At 41.8% G+C, this 20989-nt stretch overlaps 2 protein-coding genes and 1 pseudogene across 10 annotated transcripts in view; all 3 read right to left on the bottom strand.

Moving 5' to 3' along the window:
- The window catches only part of LOC115517050 (protocadherin gamma-C4), a 137622-nt gene that overhangs the window by 51163 nt on the left and 65470 nt on the right, over positions 1-20989 (bottom strand). Inside the window, exon 1 of one of the 9 annotated variants that reach the window (XM_030320259.1) lies at positions 16880-19566. The exons of the other annotated variants lie outside the window; for them this stretch is intronic. Within the exon in view, the coding sequence (XP_030176119.1) occupies positions 16880-19297 (2418 nt within the window). The 5' untranslated portion in view covers positions 19298-19566. Of the gene's footprint in view, positions 1-16879; positions 19567-20989 lie in introns of those variants that run through there. 9 annotated transcript variants of the gene reach the window in all.
- The window catches only part of LOC115517209 (protocadherin gamma-A6-like), a 107223-nt gene that overhangs the window by 35151 nt on the left and 51083 nt on the right, over positions 1-20989 (bottom strand).
- On the bottom strand, positions 11728-15002 carry LOC115517232 (annotated as a pseudogene).

Below are 20989 nucleotides of genomic sequence, written 5' to 3'. Positions count from 1 at the left end.
CAAAATAGGGGAAAAAATTTAAATTTTTAAAAATGTTTATTTTTGATAGGGAGACCAAGTGCGAATGGGGGAGGGGCAGAGAGAGAGGGAGACACAGAATCTGAAGCAGGCTCCAGGCTCTGAGCTGTCAGCACAGAGCCAGACGTGGGGCTCGAACTCACAAACTGTGAGATCATGACCTGAGCTGAAGGTGGATGCTTAACCAACTGAGCCACCCAGGAGCCCTGAAAAAATATTTTAAATTTATTTATTTATTTTGAGAGTGAGAGCATAAGGGGGGGGGGGCAGAGGAGGGAGACAGAGAGAGGGAGGAAGGGAATCCCAAGCAGGCTCCACACTGTCAGCACAGAGCCCCAACGCAGGGCTTGAACTCACGAACTGTGAGATCATCCCCTGAGCTAAAATCAAGAGTCAGAAGCTTAACCCAATGAGCCACCTAGGTGCCCCAAAGTATGAAAAATATTTATCCCTTTATGGGGAGAAGTTCTACCATCATTAACACTGACAGTTGCAACTTAAAATGCTTAACTACCATTAATTTATTCAGGAAATATTCATTTAGAGCTTAACAATGTCAAGGACTGTTCCAGGCCTTAAAAATATACCATGAAGGGGCGCCTGTCTGGCTCAGTCAGTTGAGAGTCGACTTCGGCCCAGGTCATGATCTCCCGGCTCGGCTGGTGGGTTCAAACGCCTCTTTGCTGACAACTCAGAGCTTGGAGCCGGCTTCAGAGTCTGTGTCTCCCTCTCTCTCTGCCCTTTCCTGCTCACGCTGTGCCTCTCTTTCTCAAAACTAAATAAACATTAAAAAAAAATTTAATATATACCATGGAAAAGAAATAACCCCTTGTTATGAAGGAGCTCGTATTCTTGTTAGGGAGAGAAAGTGAACACATTGAGGAAGAAGCAAATACATGTCAGATGAAAGTCAGAGAACAAAAATTAGTATCTTTTTAACATGGTTACTAAGAATCCTAAAGGATGTTTAAGTTTGTGTGGGTGTATCTTCCAAGTGTACTTGTAATATTAAAATTCAACAATTTTATTATTGTTGCTACACATCTCTTATCCTAAATATTCCTTATTTGAAATTCTACTGTTTGTAACCCAATAATATATGGTGAAAAAATACTAGCCTAAAAACATGCATGAAAAATATACAATCAAGTGAAAGAAAATTAAGCAACAACAATCTAAAACATCCTGGTAAATTATAATCCAAACAATTCTAGAGGCAGAAAAGAATTGGACAGAGCTAATGTGAAAAGTAGAGTGAGCATGAATTAAACAAAGAGGTTCTCTGGGTGCTGGATGTCTTTAACAGTGAAAAAGGGATCAGGAAGAAAAATAAAGAACAGGGGTAGCACTGTAATGAACCCAAAAACATACCAGCATAGAGCTACCAGGAAGCTTATCAAGCTCAGCCTGGTAAAGATCTATCCATCTGAATGGACTATCACAATGGAAGGAATCAAAATAATGGTTACTATATGTCCAACCACCTTCTTAATATCTGGACGTGGATGTTTCACAGAATCTTAAACAACATGTTTACAACTCAAATCCTAATTTCTCTGTTATCTACCCTTCTCTAGTCTTCCACAACTCACTAAATGGTGCCTTTGTCCATCCAGTTCCTTAATTCACAAATCTGGCAATGATTCTTAATCCCCCCTTTCTTTCAATCACTGTTTTTCTTCAATTAACAATATTTAATTGTAAATTTACCAGCCAGGCAATGATCTTTCCAGACACTAAAGAATATAAAAGAGAAAACAGTCCCTACCTTATGGAGCTTACATTCCACCATTCCACTATTCTCTTCTTGAATCTATTTCCTAAGTATATCTCCAATCCATCCATTTATTTCTATAGCCACTGCCTTCCCTTCAATCCAATCCAGCACCATTTTTTATCAGAAACACTGCCATGGTCTCCCATCTATTTTTCCTACTTCCATTTACAACCCTCATAAATCAGTCTGCCACACAACAGCCAGAGAAATATTTTAAAAATTCAAATCATATCTTGTCACTACCATGTTTAAAACTTTTCAAAAGCTCCTATGTACAAAAGTACTTAGAATAAAATCCAGAGTCTTTAATATGGCTTACAGGACTCTGCCTGTACCTCATTTTTAGCTTCCTTAGCCTTTTTCACTTGCTCATCTTTTTGGAAGGACCTTTACACACACTATTTCCTCTGCCAAACAATTTCTTCTTTCATCTCCTTGTCACCTGGCTAACTTCTACTCATCTTTCACATCTCACACTAAATTTATCACTTCCTGAAAGAAGCCCTCCCTGACCCTCAGGCTAGGGTAGCCCCCCCCCCATTATAACCTCTCTTAGCATCCTTGCTTTTCTCCTTGGTAGCATTTATCAGACGTATTAAAGACCGTATCTTAGAAAGAGACCCATTAAGTCAGGAGTCATAGCTGCCTTATTCACTGGTGCATCTTTGGCACCTAGGACAATGGCTTGCATATACCAGGCAGTTAATAAATATTTGTCGTATAAATGAATTAATGATCCAACCACCGCTAGACTTGGGGCAGACACTAGTGTTTACTCTGTTTTGGGATAGGCTCTTCCAATCTATATATTTCAGAGAATGGATGCCTGAATTTATGTAGATGTGGTTTAGACTTAAACTATATACTTTTACATTATATTCTCACACAGTATTAGAATAGAGTACCTTGCACTTCTTGTGTTTCAAAACCAGGTGCAGTATACAAAAATAAACAGCAACAATCAGAAAATGAAATTAAAATATATTTTACAGTAACATCCCAAACTATAAAATATGTAGGAATTATTTAATGAAAGATTACATAAGACCTCTACACTAAAAACTATAAAACACTGCTAAAAGAAGTTAAAGAAGATCTAGATACATGGAAATATAGTACCACTCTCATAGGTTAGAAGTCTCATTATTGTTAAGATGACCCCTCTCCCAAAAGATTTATAGATTTAGTGCAGTCCCATTCAAAACCCTTGCAGGCTTTTTCCCTCTATAGTGAGAAGATGACTTTTATCTGGAAAGAGAAAAAGATTATGAACAGTCAGAACAATGCTGAAAAAAAAACAAGGAAAAAAAATGGGAGGATTCACCAACCTGACTTCAAGACTCACTATGAAGCGACAATAATCAAGACAGTGTGGTTGTGGCAGAAGGATGGACAAACAGATCCATGGCACATGACGGGAAGTATAGAAACAGACCAACTTATATCAAATGATTTTCAACAAGGGGGCCAAAGTAATTCAATAGGAAAAGGAACATCCTTTCAACAAAAGAACAAAAGAAAAAAGAAAAAAGTCAAGAACCTTGACTCCTACCTCAATGAATTCCTACCGCATATCACATGCAAAAATCAACGTAAAATAAGATAGGGGAGTCCTGAGTGGCTCAGTCAGACTTAGGCTCAGGTCATGATCTCCTGGTTTGAGAGTTGGAGCCCTACATCAGGTTCTTTGCTGTCAGGACACAGCCCACCTCAGATCCTCTATTTCCCTCTCTGTGCCCCATCCCCCTCAAAAATAAACATTAAAAATAAACTAAGATAAAATAAGGTAAAGGAAAGAGTCAACATGTATTAAATAAGTGCCCTTTGCTCACCAGGAATACTCATTGCCTTCCCTAACACACTGCTAGAGAAAACTCTACACAAGATAAAGTGATATGCCAGTGGCACATATTTGTTGAGATTCTTGCCTTTTCTTGGTTTCCAAGCTTTAGCAAACTCTTCAGGTGAGCAAAAGAAACCAGGTTGAATATGCCAAATTATGTGATTATATGAATTCCTTTTAGAGATCACCAGGGAGGTAATAAAGTTAACATAGTTTGGACACACAATAGAATCCACACCAGTAAGGAATCCTACCATGACTAACCAGACACACTTTTATGTATCTTCTTACTAATATTCTATTTCTCTTGACTTGCCAGTAATTCACTCTTTTCAACTTTCTTATTACCCAATTTATCTAAATACACTTTCCAAGGTTAAGATTTCCTTTTCCTTTTTTTGTTACATTTTAGACTGCAATCTTCCAAACCACTGACAGTGATATATAAAAGGGAATTTTAATTGTAAATGTTATTCCATAATTTTTCAAATGTTTGTAAAATGTAAGTTGAGTGAAATGTTATGCTAACATTATTTGGATCCACCTGATTACAACGAACAACCCTATCCAGCATTCTGTGCTACCTCAAATTCACTTTAAGTATCCATACCAGCCACAAGGGGGTAGGGAGATATTTGCTGTTGGATCCCAGCTCAGGATCTGAGGTGCAGACTTGGGCGATGAAGGTGCCAGGGAGGGCTGTTTTGGGCCACATGGACCACTAGGTGGCCTGGTGGAAAACTGGCCTGCTGTTGATGTCACCAACGTGTAGAGGGTGGTCCTTCGGCTGGAAGAGAGAGGTAAGAGGTAACATTGTACCCTAGGGTCAGCTCCTAGTCCAGGGCCCCATCTGTTGCAAGCATGTAGTAATTACTGATAAAAGACAGAACTAGTGATAGATTCAATTCTGAATCTATACCAGAAATGTGACCTCCCTGTTTTCTCCCAAATCTGGATCGTGTGGGTTTTTTTGTTTTAAAGTTTTTTTTTTTTTAATTTATTTAAGTATTCTCCACAGCCCATGTCAGGCTTGAACTCATGAGTCACATGCTCTTCTGACTAAGCCAGCCAGGTACCCCTGGATCCTGTGTTTTATACAAAGTGATTACTGTCAAAGGTAGGGAATCTTCAGAAATCATTGTAGAAATAAAAGTAAGTATCAGCTCTGGGATTGTCATTATCACCGAAAATTTTGATCTCAACTACACCAGGCAACCAGTCCTCCCCATCGCTGTTCCTTGCTTCCAAAACCATGGAACATTTTTAAATCTCATCACAGCCCAATGAACTTAAAAGTTTTCATTTCAACACAACTGTGATCAAGATGAAACTGGATACAGGTACTCTGGGCTGCCAAGATATATCTGATCTCCACTTTACTGCTCTCATATGGATCAGCAGCCCTCATCCTCACCAATGGAAGTGGCTCAGGCAGCACGTTTTCTCAAAGGATGACCCCGTATACATTCTGGCTGAAAATGAGTAGGGAGATACAGTTGCATCAACCACCAGGGTGGAGATCTAAGCAGTGCTGCTTTGGGGCTGTCTTTGACATCTAAGGCTGTCAGGACTAAGCCATGTGAGTTTTGCTTTTCCTAGTCTATTGGCTTCTCTAACGCAGGTTCAACCTATTTGTTTCCGCTGTTGATCTCTTTTACTTCAAAGACAAATATAGTCCTGCTGCTAAGGTGGCAAAATTGCTTCCAACATCAGTGTCTTCTGTAGGTTCTATTACAAATCTTGCCCCAAGCTGGGTCAACTCAGACATTTAAGTCAGTAACACTCCTGCTGAACTTTGCATCTTGACTATCTAATGTAGAAAACATTTAAAGGATTTTCAACTACCATTTCTAAACATTTGACACAAACCATGGCATATGGGCATATCTGTTTCAGGTCCATCCTGTTACAATTAAGTGTCCGCTTTCTTAACTCAGAGTGAAGTATTCTTTTGCCACATTAATCCACAGCTTCTGAACAACCAAGTCCTGGACACATAGACCTATATCCTTGGAAGGGTCCAATGAATAAAGTCACCCAGCAGAAACCTTACAGATCTCCCTGTTAACCTCTATTTCCACAGTGACTCACAGCAACACTCTAAGTCTCTGCCTTAGGACTTCAGCCTGAAGTAATCAGAGTTCAATGATCTGAAGAGCTGAGAAAGATGTTTCTCACTGGAATTTGTAGACTGAGAAGCAGCAGTAGTACAGCCTTATTCATGCAATTAAATATTCCTGGGAATTTATATTCTCACTGACTCCAGCATATGAGGTCAAAGTGGTGACTTGTTTTTTTTTAATTTTTTTTAATGTTTATTTATTCCTGAGACAGAGACAGAGTGTGAACAAGGGAGGGGCAGAGAGAGAGAGGGAGACACAAAATCCGAAACAGGCTCCAGGCTCTGAGCTGTCAGCACAGAGCCCGACATGGGGCTCAAACCCACAAACTGTGAGATCATGACCTGTGCCGAAGTCAGACACTTAACCGACTGAGCCACCCAGGCGCCCCATGACTTGTTTTTATAGCTCTTCATGCTTAAGTTATTTTTTAGGTTGTCTCTTTTTTAAAAAAATTTTTTTTGTGGGGCGACTGGGTGACTCAGTCGGTTAAGAGTCTGATTCTTGATTTCAGCTCAGGTCATGATCTCACAGTTTGTGAGATGGAGCCCCAGGGTTGGGCTCTACGCTGACAGCACAGAGCCTACTTGGGATTTTCTCTCTCCCCTTCCCCTGTTTGCACTCTCTCTCTCTCTCTCTGAAATAAATTAATAAACTTATAAAATTAAATAAAAATAAGTTTACTTTAATTTTTTTTTTTTGTATGGAAGTCTCAGGATGAACTACTGGCTGGATCTTCAGCTGCAAATATGCAGAAAGCATCTAAGAAGTTTCACAATATTGAAAGCTTATGTACAGAGGCAACTATTTAAAAATGTTGACACATCTCCAGTTCCTTAGCTTTGCATAGATAGGTCAGAGAGTTGGCTCTTATTAGGAGTTTGATATAGAGGAAAAGCACATGTAAAATAAGTAGTTTGTGCTATGATTTTTCCCCAAGAGACTACTTTCTAGTCACTGAACTGAAGCCTTTTACTGAATATTTAGAAGGGGTACAAACCATTGTGTGGAATGCTTCAGAGACTTAAAGATGAACTAAGAAATTATACTTGTCCTTCTATGGCTTCCCTAAGAGAAATTGTGGAGATATTGATTTCTTTTTTTTTTTTTAATTTTTTTTTCAACGTTTATTTTATTTTTGGGACAGAGAGAGACACAGCATGAACGGGGGAGGGGCAGAGAGAGAGGCAGACACAGAATCGGAAACAGGCTCCAGGCTCTGAGCCATCAGCCCAGAGCCTGACGCGGGGCTCGAACTCACGGACCGCGAGATCCTGACCTGGCTGAAGTCGGACGCTTAACCGACTGCGCCACCCAGGCGCCCCTTGATTTCTTCTACATACAAATTATTGAGTCTATGGTTCATCTGATAACAATTTCTTCACATTTTTCTGAACCACAACTCTTCCCATTTGGTATCAAGTAAACTCATACTCTAGCAAAGATATTTTCAGGGCGCCTGGGTGACTCAGTCAGTTAAGCGTCTGACTCTTGATTTCAGCTCAGGTCATGATCTCACAGTTTGTGGGTTTGAGCCCTGAGCCCGGGCTCTGTACTGACAGCATGGATCATGCTTAGGATTCATTCTCTCTCTCTCTCTCTCTCTCTCTCTCTCTCTCTCCCCCCCCCCTTATGTTCTCTGTCTCTTTCTGAAAATACATAAACATTAAAAATTTTTCAATTACATTTCATAAGCTATCTTCCTGCCACATTTTAAGAATCCTAAACAGTGTGTTCTTTTATTGATAGCTTTTCATTAGATATGGTTTCCTAAAAATGAACTCTAAGTGTAACTCTAGAGAGTAGTAAACCTATTTGATCAACATCTCTTTGATCAACCTTCACAGGTGTTTGCTTTAAAATTTTTTGAAGTAGCTTTACTGAGGTAAAACTGACATACAAAGAACTACACATATTTCATGTGGAGGTTTTTTTTTAACCTGGTATATGGCACAAGGAAAAAATATAATTTTCATCAGAACTGTTCATGATCACAGCTATACTCTGTCACATGTAACTAAGAAAACTGTGATAAAGCCCATTTATTTATCATTAGCCTTCTAATTCAGTTTAAAATTATGTATGGGGGGGGCGCCTGGGTGGCTCAGTCGGTTAAGCATCCGACTTCAGCTCAGGTCATGATCTCACGGTCCGTGAGTTCGAGCCCTGCGTCAGGCTCTGTGCTGACCGCTCAGAGCCTGGAGCCTGTTTCAGATTCTGTGTCTCCCTCTCTCTCTGACCCTCCCCCATTCATGATCTGTCTCTCTCTGTCTCAAAAATAAATAAACGTTAAAAAAATAAAGACTGCAGAGATTAAATCTCCAGAAAAAAAATAAAAAAATAAAATGATCTACGGGTTGCATAGTCTCAACAAGATGTACAGTCTCACCAAGAATCCTAGCCTATTTCTGCTTCAAACAGCATAAAATCTCTTCTAGAATGGATGTGGAGGAAGAATATCTGCTGGCAGATTACATTTCCACGTCAGGTGGTATGAAATAGTGGAGCTGCAACTTTTAAGTTATAGCTGAACACTTTAACTTATTAGATTAAATGAATGCAAACCCACCTTCCTTAACACACAGGAAGAAAACACAGTCTTTCACATAATTTCATTACTGGAACAAGCACAAAAGAAGCATCCAAACCTACTTCCTAGTTTCTCTAAAAAATATCAACAAATATACTAATTATCAATCCTAAATTATCAACAAATATTCTAAAGCTAAGACTGACATGTTACATTAAATGTGTTATGTTAGCTTAAACTCTCATGTTGCCAAAACCAAATGACTCCAACTTTCAGGTTTTGATGATACTTTTTCCAGTTAAATCATCCTAACAATCCTAATGAAGTAAAAAGTTCCTTTAAAGGAGAAATTTCATAGGACCCTTGGTTAGGTTTCACTATGGTTCAGAAAGAGACAAATTAACACTCCTACAACTGTCCCATCCAAAACAATGGTTCCTGATCTTTTATGACCCCAAACAGGGGTTTCTCAATCAAGAATGTGCCTAGGGAGATCCTTTGCCCATTCTGCCGTGTGAGGTCACAGCCAAAAGCCTGTGATCTAGAAGGAAGCCCTCACCTGACCATCCTGGCACCCTTATCTCAGAATTCCGGCCTTCAAAACAGTGAGCAATACATTTCTGTTTATAAGCTATTCATCATCTAATCCCCTTTGGTGGAGGGGATCAATTGGTATAAACCAGTTATAAAGTAAGTCATAGGGATGTAATACACAACAAAGGAAAGTCAGTAATACTGTAATAACTTTGTGTAGTGACAGACAGTAACTACACCTATGGTCAATGTAACATACAGCATAGAGAATTGTCAATAATATTGTAATAACTCTGTATAGTGACAATAACTAGACATATCAAGGTGATCATTTCGTAACATATAAAAATGCTGAATCACTGTCATACACCTGAAACTAATACAATATTGTATGTCAATTATAATTCATTTTTTAAAAAAATTTACAAATGAATGCACCTAAGCACTTAAGCTTTTTAAATTAGCTTTCATAAAAATTCTAGAATAGTTTTACTTCCATTCACATGTCATCCCATTGTACCACCCATAGAAGCACACAAATCATTACTTTTCACAAAATGTCAAGTAAGCTAATATTGAAAGCTTGACTCCTTTTTATATCAACAATGTAAAAATATGGCCACCATTAATTACCTATTATAAACAAGATGGTTTATATGTTATCACTACTCCTCACCACAATCTTTCAAATTATACATTATCTCTATTTTGCTGAAGCTGCTAGAGATTTAAAAAACTTGTTAAAGGTCACAAATTTAGGAATTACCTCATTGCAAAGCTGCTACTTTTCTATATTATATCTTAGAATACCGATAGCAAGTAATCCCCAGAGCACACACATTTGTCCATTCATTCACTTAACAACTAATTAATGGAGCCTATTTAGCTCAACTGAAAGCATTAGTTAAGATCATTGCTATATGAGATACAGCCTAAAGGTCATAATTGTTCATTGTCCCAACTTGTAATCATTTGTCTCTAAATCAGGTTAAGTGAACAGAAGTCAGCATAACTGGACTATAGCAGTTTAGCTTCCCAAATAATTTCTGTTGTGTGTTATGTCTTTCATTTTGAATTGACCACCATATGAAAACCAGCCTTGTGATAAACATTTTGATAGCTTTTACAAAACAGGACGTTACACTGCCGTCTAATCCTGATGATATCATTTAGAAAGTTCTACTCATTAAGTTTCACCTGGAACTTAAAATACAAAATTTACATTTTTAGGTCAGCTCAAAAACTTCCTTTAAAAAAAATCAGACAGAACCATACTATTTTTCCTTTTTTTGTCTTGGTTGTCACAAAATATAAAGTGACATGTGAATTTCATTACCAGTAACACGTCTCACTTTAGGGCCATTTGATTACCTTTCTTTCTCAAACGATTTCTAACTTCTTCCGTAAGTCCAGATATTAACTACTGTATCTTTGGAAGGAGACAGGCAACAACAACAAAAAATAAGGATGCTAGGATTCCCTACTCCTGTATGGAATTCACTAAAAAATCCAGGCTTTTCAGAGATTCCAGCAATGTTTTCCTAAGACTACTATACATTAGTGTTCAATTTAGGTTCAACATTATACTAGAAGCATAAGGCTCTCAAGAAACACTTAGAATCTGAGCACTATCCAAAAATTTTTTGTGTGTGAAAGTTACAGGAAACTTATATAAAAGAGATTACTACATATTCACCACATTACCGAAACACTCAAAACACAATTTGTTAGCTGCGTGTTCCACAAAGTCATCATTAAGATCAGCAGTACGGGTAAACTAAAGAAATACCTCACCTGGAAACACATACAGACATTGCCATCCCAAAATCTCTAATAAGTCTAAAAAATAAACAATCTCTTCAGTTTTTCTTCATGACAACACTTACACTGTTTGCATATTTCTTTTTTATTTTTTTAAGATTTTATTTTTAAGTAATCGCTATACTCAACATGGGGCTCAAACTCACAACCCCAAGATCAAGAGTCACATGATCTACCAACTAAGCCAGCCAGTTGCCCCTGTTTGCATATTTCACTGAGAAAGTTTTAAGCATGTAGGAAATAAACTTGGTGTATTTTTAAGTTCAAGAATTGTATGAAACCATGTAATGACTTAAGACCTGAGAAAGTACAAATGTATGCATTACTAATGACCAGAATTACTTCACGTTAAAAGAAATTAAATGCACTTCATTAATTCGTTAGCAATTTCATATGTAGTTAGAAGCCCCTCTACCCATAAAAGTTTATTAAAAATTTCATTTATGCTTTTTATAAATTACAGTGAATTTCTCTACAAGAATGTGTGTGTAAGTAGGCTCTTCGCCAGCAGAGAGCCCAACACAGGGCCTGAACTCAGGACCCTGAGATCAAGACCTGAGCTGATATCAAGAAACCAACACTTAACCCACTGAGCCACCCAGGTGCTCCAAGAATTTGTGTTTTTAACGGATAAACTAGCATCAGCTGTTCAACATAAAAATGTTATGTACGGGCACCTGGGTGGCTCAGTCGGCCCCGGACTTTTGCTCAGTTCATAATCTAGCAGTTTCTGAGTTCCAGGCCCCATCTGGCTTGCTGCTGTCAGCACAGAGCCCACTTCAGATCCTCTGTCCCCGCCTTCTCTGCCCCTCCCCTGTTTGCATGCTCTCAAAAATTAACATTTTAAAAAATGTTGCACGGCCAATGGTAAATAAAAAGACCAATTAAAAGCAGGCATATCTTGTTAATTAGAAAAATTACACAGGATACTAACAAAGTACTAGAGTGGTTATAATATTATAATATACAAACACTATCACAAATAAGGCGTGAGAGAAGGCGTGATGGGAGCCCTGAGAGAAGACCTCCAGGTTGGTCACTGGTGTCTGCCACGCGTATACAAATTTTTTAGTGTGTGCTTTATCAATGCTGAATATATACTGAACATACATTCATTAATGGATAGTTATATTTAGAAAATGCCAACTACCTAACAGCAGAAGAGGGTCGTTTCTCCCACTGCACTCCCGGCTCAGGCGCCTGTCTGCATCATCAGGCTGTGGGAAGATCACGTGATTCCCGCGAGAGTCCGCGGGGAGGGAAACCTCGTGGAATATGTCTGCGGGAAAGCGCGCACCCTGTCCACGCCCACAAAGCCCGAGGCGGACACGCCCACCAGCCCGCCTCTTGAACCCTGGAGCAGACTCCAGGCGTGCCAGCGCCTCAGACTGAGCGCCAGCAGCACGATAACAATGACGTGGAAGACGCAGGAGGTTGCGGCTACGGCCACCACCAAGTACAGCGTGTGGTCTGAAGAGTCAGGGTCAGCTGGAGGCTGGACATTGCCCAGATCAGCCAGAAGTCTAGGATGCTGTCGGCGAAGGCCACGGTGAGCGTGATGGTGGCCGAGAGAGGGGGCTGGCGGTGATCCTGCACCACCACCACCAGGCTCTGCTTGAGCGAATCGCTGTCCAGCAGGGCCCGTGCAGTGAGCACCTCGCCCGTGTGCAGCCCCACCGCAAAGAGCCCTGGCTCGCTAGCCTTGAGCAGACTGTAGAACAGCCAGGTGTTCTGACCAGAGTGGTTGTCCACCGCCACCACCTTGGTCACCAAGGTGCCGGGCTCTGCGGATCGTGGTGCCAGCTCCACGCCTGTGGAAACGTCAGTGGAGACAGTGGGGTACAGGATTTCTGTCACGTTGTCATTCTGGTCCACCACGAACAGGCTCAGAGACACATTGATGCTGAGTGGAGGATCGCCGCTGTCACGCGCCATCACTTGTAGCTACATGTCTTGGAACTGCTCATAGCCGAAGGAACGCAGTGCATACAGAACGCCAGTGTTGGAGTTGATGGAAATGTAGGATAGCGGTGGTCCAGGGAGGGTGTTCTTGGCTAGGAAGTAAGTGACCTGGGCGTTCTCTCCATAGTCCGGGTCGTAGGCCATTTTTTTTTTTTTTTTACCTTGTCATGTATTTCTTTTTTTTCCCAATATATGAAATTTATTGTCAAATTGGTTTCCATACAACACCCAGTGCTCATCCCAAAAGGTGCCCTCCTCAATACCCATCACCCACCCTCTCCTCCCTCCCTCCCCCCATCAACCCTCAGTTTGTTCTCAATTTTTAAGAGTCTCTTATGCTTTGGCTCTCTTCCACTCTAACCTCTTTTTTTTTTTTTTCCCTTCCCCTCCCCCATGGGTTTCTGTTAAGTTTCTCAGGATCCACATAAGAGTGAAACCATATGGTATCTGTCTTTCTCTGTATGGCTTATTTCACTTAGCATCACACTCTCCAGTTCCAACCACGTTGCTACAAAGAGCCATATTTCCTTCTTTCTCATTGCCACGTAGTACTCCATTGTGTATATAAACCACAATTTCTTTATCCATTTATCAGTTGATGGGCATTTAGGCTCTTTCCATAATTTGGCTATTGTTGAGAGTGCTGCTATAAACATTGGGGTACAAGTGCCCCTATGCATCAGTACTCCTGTATCCCTTGGGTAAATTCCTAGCAGTGCTACTGCTGGGTCATAGGGTAGGTCTATTTTTAATTTTTTGAGGAACCTTATGGAGGCTCTTCTAGGGTTGTTCTCTGCAATATAGGTAGATTAGAAAGCGTCGGAGATGGGGCGCCTGGGTGGCGCAGTCGGTTAAGCGTCCGACTTCAGCCAGGTCACGATCTCGCGGTCCGGGAGTTCAAGCCCCGCGTCGGGCTCTGGGCTGATGGCTCAGAGCCTGGAGCCTGTTTCCGATTCTGTGTCTCCCTCTCTCTCTGCCCCTCCCCCGTTCATGCTCTGTCTCTCTCTGTCCCAAAAATAAATAAACGTTGAAAAAAAAATTAAAAAAAAAAAAAAAAAAGAAAGCGTCGGAGAAGGCGGGCAGGTTGTCTTTGGTGTCTGCTACTTTCAGTGAGACGTGAGTTTCTGTGGACAGGGGAGGACTTCCTCTGTCACTGGCGATCACCGTGATGTATCTAGGAACCTTTTCTCAGTCGAGGAGTGTGTCTGTCACTAATGTATAGTAATTTCCACAAGACTTTTATAATTTAAATGGCACATACTCTCGGATGAAACAGGTCACTTGTCCACTTTCCCCAGAGTCTTGATCATTTACATTTAAAAGGACAATTAATGTCCCTCTGGGAGAGTTTTCCAGAATGGAGCTGGAGAGAGAGAGAGGTGACAACTATTTCAGGGGCATTATCATTTACATCCAATATTGTGATCAGGACTTTGGCTCCTGCAGAATATCCTGTTTTATCCATTGCTTGCCTTTCCATCTCGTAGAATCTCGATTCCTCATGGTTCAGGTCCCCTATTGTTGAAATTGTCCCTAAATTAGCATCTAGTTTGAAAACCGGGGCCGCATTGTAGTCTACATAACAGAAGGAATATCACTTCCGCATTGGCTCCTTCGTCAGAGTCGGCAGCCCTTACCAGAAGCAGCTTAGTGCCCACCACCATATTCTCTGGAACACTCACGCGGTACTCGGACTGAGCAAATATTAGTGCGTTGCCATTCACATCAGCTGCCATCACACGAATTCGCTCAGTGCTTGTGCGCACTGGGTCACCCCCCATCGGAGGCTGTGAGAACCAGGTGATGAACAGCCTTCTGCTCCCGGTCCAAGGTGCGCTCCAAAACCAGTTCTGGATACTTGTTACCATCCACTCCGCTTTGCACGTCCAGGCAGAAGTGAGTATTATTACTACTGAGTCCGTAGCTCTGAAGAGAGTTCTTCCCGATATCCGGATCCCAAGTGTGGGGAAGCGGGAACTGCAACCCAGTGGCTGCGTTTTCATTCATTTTTATTTCTAATTCATCTTCCCGGAAATAGGGGGCATTATCATTAATGTCTCTCACTTCTATCACTACCTCGTATATTTTTACTTTATCTTCCAACAGAATCTCCAGATTTAATTGACACTTGAAGACCCCTGTCTATCCTGTCTGCAGAGATAAGGATGCCGCTTCGGGGGTTTAGAGCTAAAAGCTGAGTCCTACCTCTGGAGACTATACGGACTCCGCGCTCCTCTAGCTCCCAGGGCTCCAACCCCAGGTCCTTGACGATGTTGCCCACCCTGAGCCTTTCTCCAGCTCCTCAGGAACTGAATAGTGAATTGGGGTTCATCTGGTTTCCCACAGAATCCCCAGGAGAACTCCCAGCAAGACAAGCCCTTTGCAGTCGCCTAGGAATCATTGTCACTTTCCTCCAAGATTATTTTCACTTCTTCCCTTGACTACCGAAGTAAGGTCCAGCTTTTCCAGTCTTCAGAATCCAACAGTTTCTTCACAATCCTGAGGTGGTTAGCTTCTATCTGTGTTTTGCGCTTCACGCCCCTCCCGGGCAAGCAGGAGACAAGCAGGAACTCTGTTGTTCTTTTCCTGATTAGTGAACAGCGGTGCTCAGAGCCCTAATGAATTACTGCACGATCTTGAGGACTTTTGGTTTTTGTACCTTAAATAGCTCCACGTACTGTTCTTCAAATAGGCATGGAAGTAGGGCCAAGTAAAAAACTACAGTGTTCCTTTTAATAGAAACTTCAGTGAGCTTATTTTTATTTCCGAGCTTATTTTTATTTCTCTAAAATTTTTCATACAGAGTCACTTTCTTGAGATTATTTTCTGTAGCTGTAGGTGTATTCTTTTTCAATGAGCTTTTAAATGAATCTGAAGTTTCTATACAAAGTAATTTCAACCTTATAATTTTAGTGCACCTAATTTGATATCACCACCCCAAAAAGACACCTATTATGTGACATCTCCCTAGGAAATTACTGTTTTCAGATATCCTTTAATAGAATAAACTTTCTCACTTGCTGTGATAGGTGGCATTTTTTTTTCAACGTTTATTTATTTTTGGGACAGAGAGAGACAGAGCATGAATGGGGGAGGGGCAGAGAGAGAGGGAGACACAGAACCGGAAACAGGCTCCAGGCTCTGAGCCATCAGCCCAGAGCCCGACGCGGGGCTCGAACTCACGGACCGCAACTCACGGACCGCGAGATCGTGACCTGGCTGAAGTCGGACGCTTAACCGACTGCGCCACCCAGGCGCCCCCAAAAAATTTCAATAGGTGGCATTTTTTTAACAGATTCTCAAAGTTACCTATATAGAACTATTGTTGTTCTATAGGTTGTTAACATCTAATATTTAAAAATCAAAATTTCACAACATGGAAACCTAATAATAAGAAATGGAATTGTATACGTTATCAGAAGCACACTGACAAGAAGTCAACTGAGTAAGACACATCAACATTTTTAGGACAAAATGGAAGCATTTCAACTTGCATTTACGGGAAATGAGGGTAGTACTTCACAACTTACTAATATATTATATTACAAAATAGTGTTTGAGAAAATTAGCAATCCAAAGAATATTACACACTTACCTTTTTCTGAGTAACAAACCCAATTCCAATTACTGAAAATGGTAATACATTCAAAAGCCCACCAAAATACAAGAAAAATTCTCCCTACTCTGCTTTCATGAATGTAAACATTTAGATTCTGATGAAAAGCATGTTTGGCAGGCATACCACAATGTATCTTTAAAACTGGGAGGAAATCTGCAGGTAGTTCTGAGAAAAGATTGAGAAGAAATTTAGCCTATTCAGGGGGATTCAAAAAAGCTTTAGCAAACATACCTGAATACTGTCAAATCATTACTCTGTCCTTTAAAAAAAAAACCAAACAACCTTGTGCATTTTCCTCTCACTTTGTAGCTATAAAGAAGAAGCCTTATATATTCAAGATATCAATGTTCTGAGAAAGGTAAACACCCACAGGAAGAAAACATTTATGTTTCAGCTACAAATATTTCTGTGGCAACAACATCATAATACCCACTTCTCACAGTAAAAGAGATTTGGGGGGGGGGGTAAAGACTATCTCAGGTGAAATTGTCAAAATATTTCAAAATACTTGAGGGCTAATAATGAAGTTACGGGTCCACACAGAAAGGAACAGAAAATATTGAGTGGGCAAACGAAGTGATAGAACATATGATTTAAGATTTTTTTGCCAAAATAGTTTTAAAATTAAAAACCAAACCTACGTATTGAAACTCACATGGGCAGAAGCAGCAGCAGCGTTAGAGCTTAATTTGTTATTCTCCTCAGTGACACTTATTACCAAAGAAGCTTCATTAGAGAGATCTCCTCGGGGACCCATTTCTGACGTCATAGTTAGAAAATTAAGCCGTGTTTTCTGAGAATCGGAGGCAATGTACGTATTGTAGGAATAAGGCAAAGTTTCAGGATTATAGGTGGGAGAAACTCCTGGTCCAATCTTATGACAGAAACCAGGTTGAATGCAGTTCCAGGCAGTTTGGGTGATGGAGCATCGCAGGTGCAGGGCCACCGCCAGAATCACCGCAAGGAGGAAGAGCACCGAGATCAAGGCCAAAGCCACCACCAGGTAAAACTGCAGCTCGGCCTGGGGGTCAGAGGGCTCCGGACGGTCGCTGACATCCGGCAGTACTTCTTGGAGGCTGTCGGCGAAAACCAGGTGCAGCGTCGCGGTGGCAGAGAGGGGCGGCTGTCCCCCGTCCCGCACGGCGACCAGCAGGCGCTGGCGGGCCGCGTCCCTGTCGCCCAAAGCACGCGCAGTGCGCACCTCGCCCGTGCGCAGCCCCAGGCTGAAGAGTCCGGGCTCGCTGGCCTGCAGCACGTGGTACGACAGCCACGCATTGTGTCCCGAGTCGGCGTCCACCGCCACCACCTTGGTGACCAGGTAGCCGGGCTGCGCGGCGCGCGGCACCGTGTCGAAGAGCGCCGAGCCGTCGGGCCCCAGCGCCGGGTACAGCACCCTAGGCGCGTTGTCGTTGCGGTCGCCCACCAACACGCGCAGGCTCACGTTGGCGCTGAGCGCGGGCGAGCCCTGGTCGCGGGCCTGCACCGTCAGCTCGAAGGCGCGCAGCTGCTCGTGGTCGAAGGCGCGCTGCGCGAACACCACGCCGCTCTGCGCGCTCACGGACACGTAGGACGCCAGCGCCCGCGGCTCCAGGTCGCTGGCCACGATGGAGTAGGAGACGTGGCCGTTGGGTCCCAGGTCGGGGTCGGAGGCGCTGACTTGGGCGGTGGAGGCTCCTGGAGGGTTGTTCTCGGCAACGTGGACCATATAGAACGCCTGTTCGAAAATGGGCGCATTGTCGTTGACATCTGCGATGTGCACAGTGATGCTTGAGCTAGAGGAAAGAGGCGGCTTTCCCCTGTCAGTAGCTGTGATGGTGACGTTATACACAGGGGTCTTCTCCCGGTCCAGGGCCCCATCTGTTACAAGTTTGTAGTAATTATTGGCAGAAGATTCAATTCTAAAAGGAACTTTTTCTTTTATGAGGCATGTGACCTCTCCATTTTCTCCCGAATCTTTGTCATGTGTTTTGAACAGAGCAATCACCATCCCCTGTTCTGTGTCCTCAGTTATGGAACTTGACACCGAAGTGAAAATGACCTCTGGGGCATTGTCATTCTCATCTAAAATTTCTATTATAATTTTACATTCAGTGGCCATGCCTCCACCATCCTTGGCTTCTATACTCATGGTATAACTACTACTGTTTTCAAAGTCTATAGGACCTTTGGATTTAATTTCTCCACTTTGATGGTCAAGCATAAACATATTTCCAATATCTCTTACTGTTTTGAAGGAGTAGGTGATCTCTGCATTGATGCCCTCATCCTGGTCGATGGCTGTCACCTTTAGCACAGAGGTGCCTGAGGGCAAGTTCTCTGGAAGGTTAACTTTGTACACATCCTGACTGAACACTGGGGGGTTATCATTGGCATCGGTGACCTCAATCTTGATTTGAACGGTGCCACTTCGGACTGGGTCACCTCCATCCACTGCGGTCAGGACCAGAAGATGGGAGCCCTGATGTTCCCGGTCCAGCGGCTTCTCCAATATTAATTCTGGGGCATTCTTGCCTTCGGTCTTATCCTTCACCATCAGAGAGAAATACTCATTATAGCTGAGTTGGTAATTCTGGAGAGAGTTAGGTCCTACATCTGCATCTATAGCAGATTCCAAACCAAATCGAGTTCCAAGAATTGCAAGTTCATTGATTTTTAAAACAATGCTATTTTGGGGGAAATAAGGTGGATTGTCATTTATATCTTCTATCCTCACAGATATGTGAAAAACATTTAGAGGATTATCTGCCACAATCTCTAAGGGCAGGACACACAGAGGGTTTGGGGGACAGAGCAACTCCCTATCTATTCTGTCACTCACAAGTATGTTGCCATTCTCTGTGTTCACGGTAAAGTACTGTTTCTCTGCACTAACTCTGAAGTTGCGGGTCAATAAATCCTGTACATGCAGCCCCAGGTCTTCAGCAAGGTTTCCTACCACGGAGCCCCTGGCCATTTCTTCCGGAATAGAGTAGCGGATCTGCTCAGAGAGCCCCCCACAGAACAAAGGCAGCAGGAAGGGAAAGAGTACTTGCCGCTGCCGGGTATAGCTCCTCTGCTTCGCCCTAGTTCCCATCCTTTTGTGCACTGCCACAGCCTCTGATGTTAAGAGAAGATGCTTTACAAATTGTGTTTAAAATAGTTACTGCCAATACGTAGAAAACTCAATGTCTTCAGTTTCAAGGCATCCCAATCTGTATTCCAAAATCACCTGCTGAGCAGAGAGTCTATGTGTGGGCTTCATCTCCTTTCAGACTTGCTTCCGTGACTGCGCAGAAAATCACTTAGGTAGATCGTGGACTCCTGCTCTTGCAGCGCATTGGCCAACAGCGGCGCTCAGAGTCTACTTAGAAAATTGCAGTCCAAAGCCTTGCAAACAATGGGATTTGCTATTCCGTCAGGTTTGTTGGACTCAGGTATACAGAACAAGGCAATATATGAGTTTTGGATGTGTCTCTTTTCCAGTGTTTACTACCAAAGAAGATTCATTAGAGATTTGATTCTATAGAAGAGCCATTAACCGAGTATGAGAAAAGTTTATCTTCTTCTAATCAGAGGCAATGCACATACTGGAAGAACAAAGCCAAGTCTTCTCTCCAGACTTAGAACATAGACCACATGGTAAAACAGCCTCACCAAGTGATATGGGGAAATTTTTGCAGCCATGAACTAACCCCCAGTATTATTTTCAATCTGATGTGCAGATAATTTTCCTCCTAATTTTTCCAGAGGAAACTGGAGGAGAGCTCAAATCTATATAGGACATACTCAGGAGGAGGTTGACCAAAGATATATAGTTTTCCTTACTCCTTATAAAATAAATTTTTGAAAAGGATTATCAAGTGTTTTACACTTTCACCATAACAATATAAAAGTATACCCTAGTAGGTACCATAGGAATTTAATGACATGCAAAACGTGAGAGTGTTTTATTTTTATCCTTCTATTTAACTGGACCACATGTTGTACCTTAATAGAAGTTTATCACTACCTCTGAATCAAAATAACCATCTTCTTAATCTCAAGTTTCAAAGGTAACCTTTCCTTTTGTTCTCCAAGATTTTGGTTGCCAGCTCCTAACTGTTCAGACTATGTTTTATATATATATATATAGAACATATATATATATATATATGGAACAACCTCCCTCTCCCACAAAATAACTCATGTCCTTTTATTCGTCTGCTTTCAATTCAAGTAAAATGCCTCAAGTCTGTTTTCTTTTTTAACTTTATTTATTTTTGAGAGAGAGAGAGAGAGCACCCACATGTGAGTGGGGGAGGGTCAGAGAGCGAGAAGGAGAGAGAGAGAATCTCAAGAAGTCTCCATGCTGTCGTGGGGTTCGATCCTATGGACCATGAGATCGTGACCTGAGCTGAAACCAAGAGTGAGATGCTCCAATTGGGCCACCCAGGGCACTCCAAATCTGTTTTCTCAGTTTGGAATTCCACAGGCATAAATTTTATCCCTACATGCTTGAAACACTCTAAAATTTTTCTTGACATCAAGAATGTCAAGCATCTGTTGCAGGATATCCCTTTCCTACAGTTCAAATTCTTTTTGCCAAAATATTAGAAACTCAATTATAGCTAAATACATTAAGGTCAATTCCTAAATGAGAAAAGAAAACTTGAAAGGGAACATGAATATGTTAATAACCTGGGCCAAACATCTATAAGTGGTATGAGAGTGCTGAGCTGAATTGAGTATGGAGATGATTCCTGTGTTCAAATATCTTCAGTAAGTCTCCTTTCCTCACTTGACTTTC

This window comes from Lynx canadensis, chromosome A1 (assembly GCF_007474595.2).
Source record: "Lynx canadensis isolate LIC74 chromosome A1, mLynCan4.pri.v2, whole genome shotgun sequence".
In the NCBI taxonomy this organism is placed as follows: Eukaryota; Metazoa; Chordata; class Mammalia; order Carnivora; family Felidae; genus Lynx; species Lynx canadensis.
The sequence above is the reverse complement of the archived record's forward strand: the minus strand, read 5'-3'. Positions and strand labels throughout refer to the sequence as shown.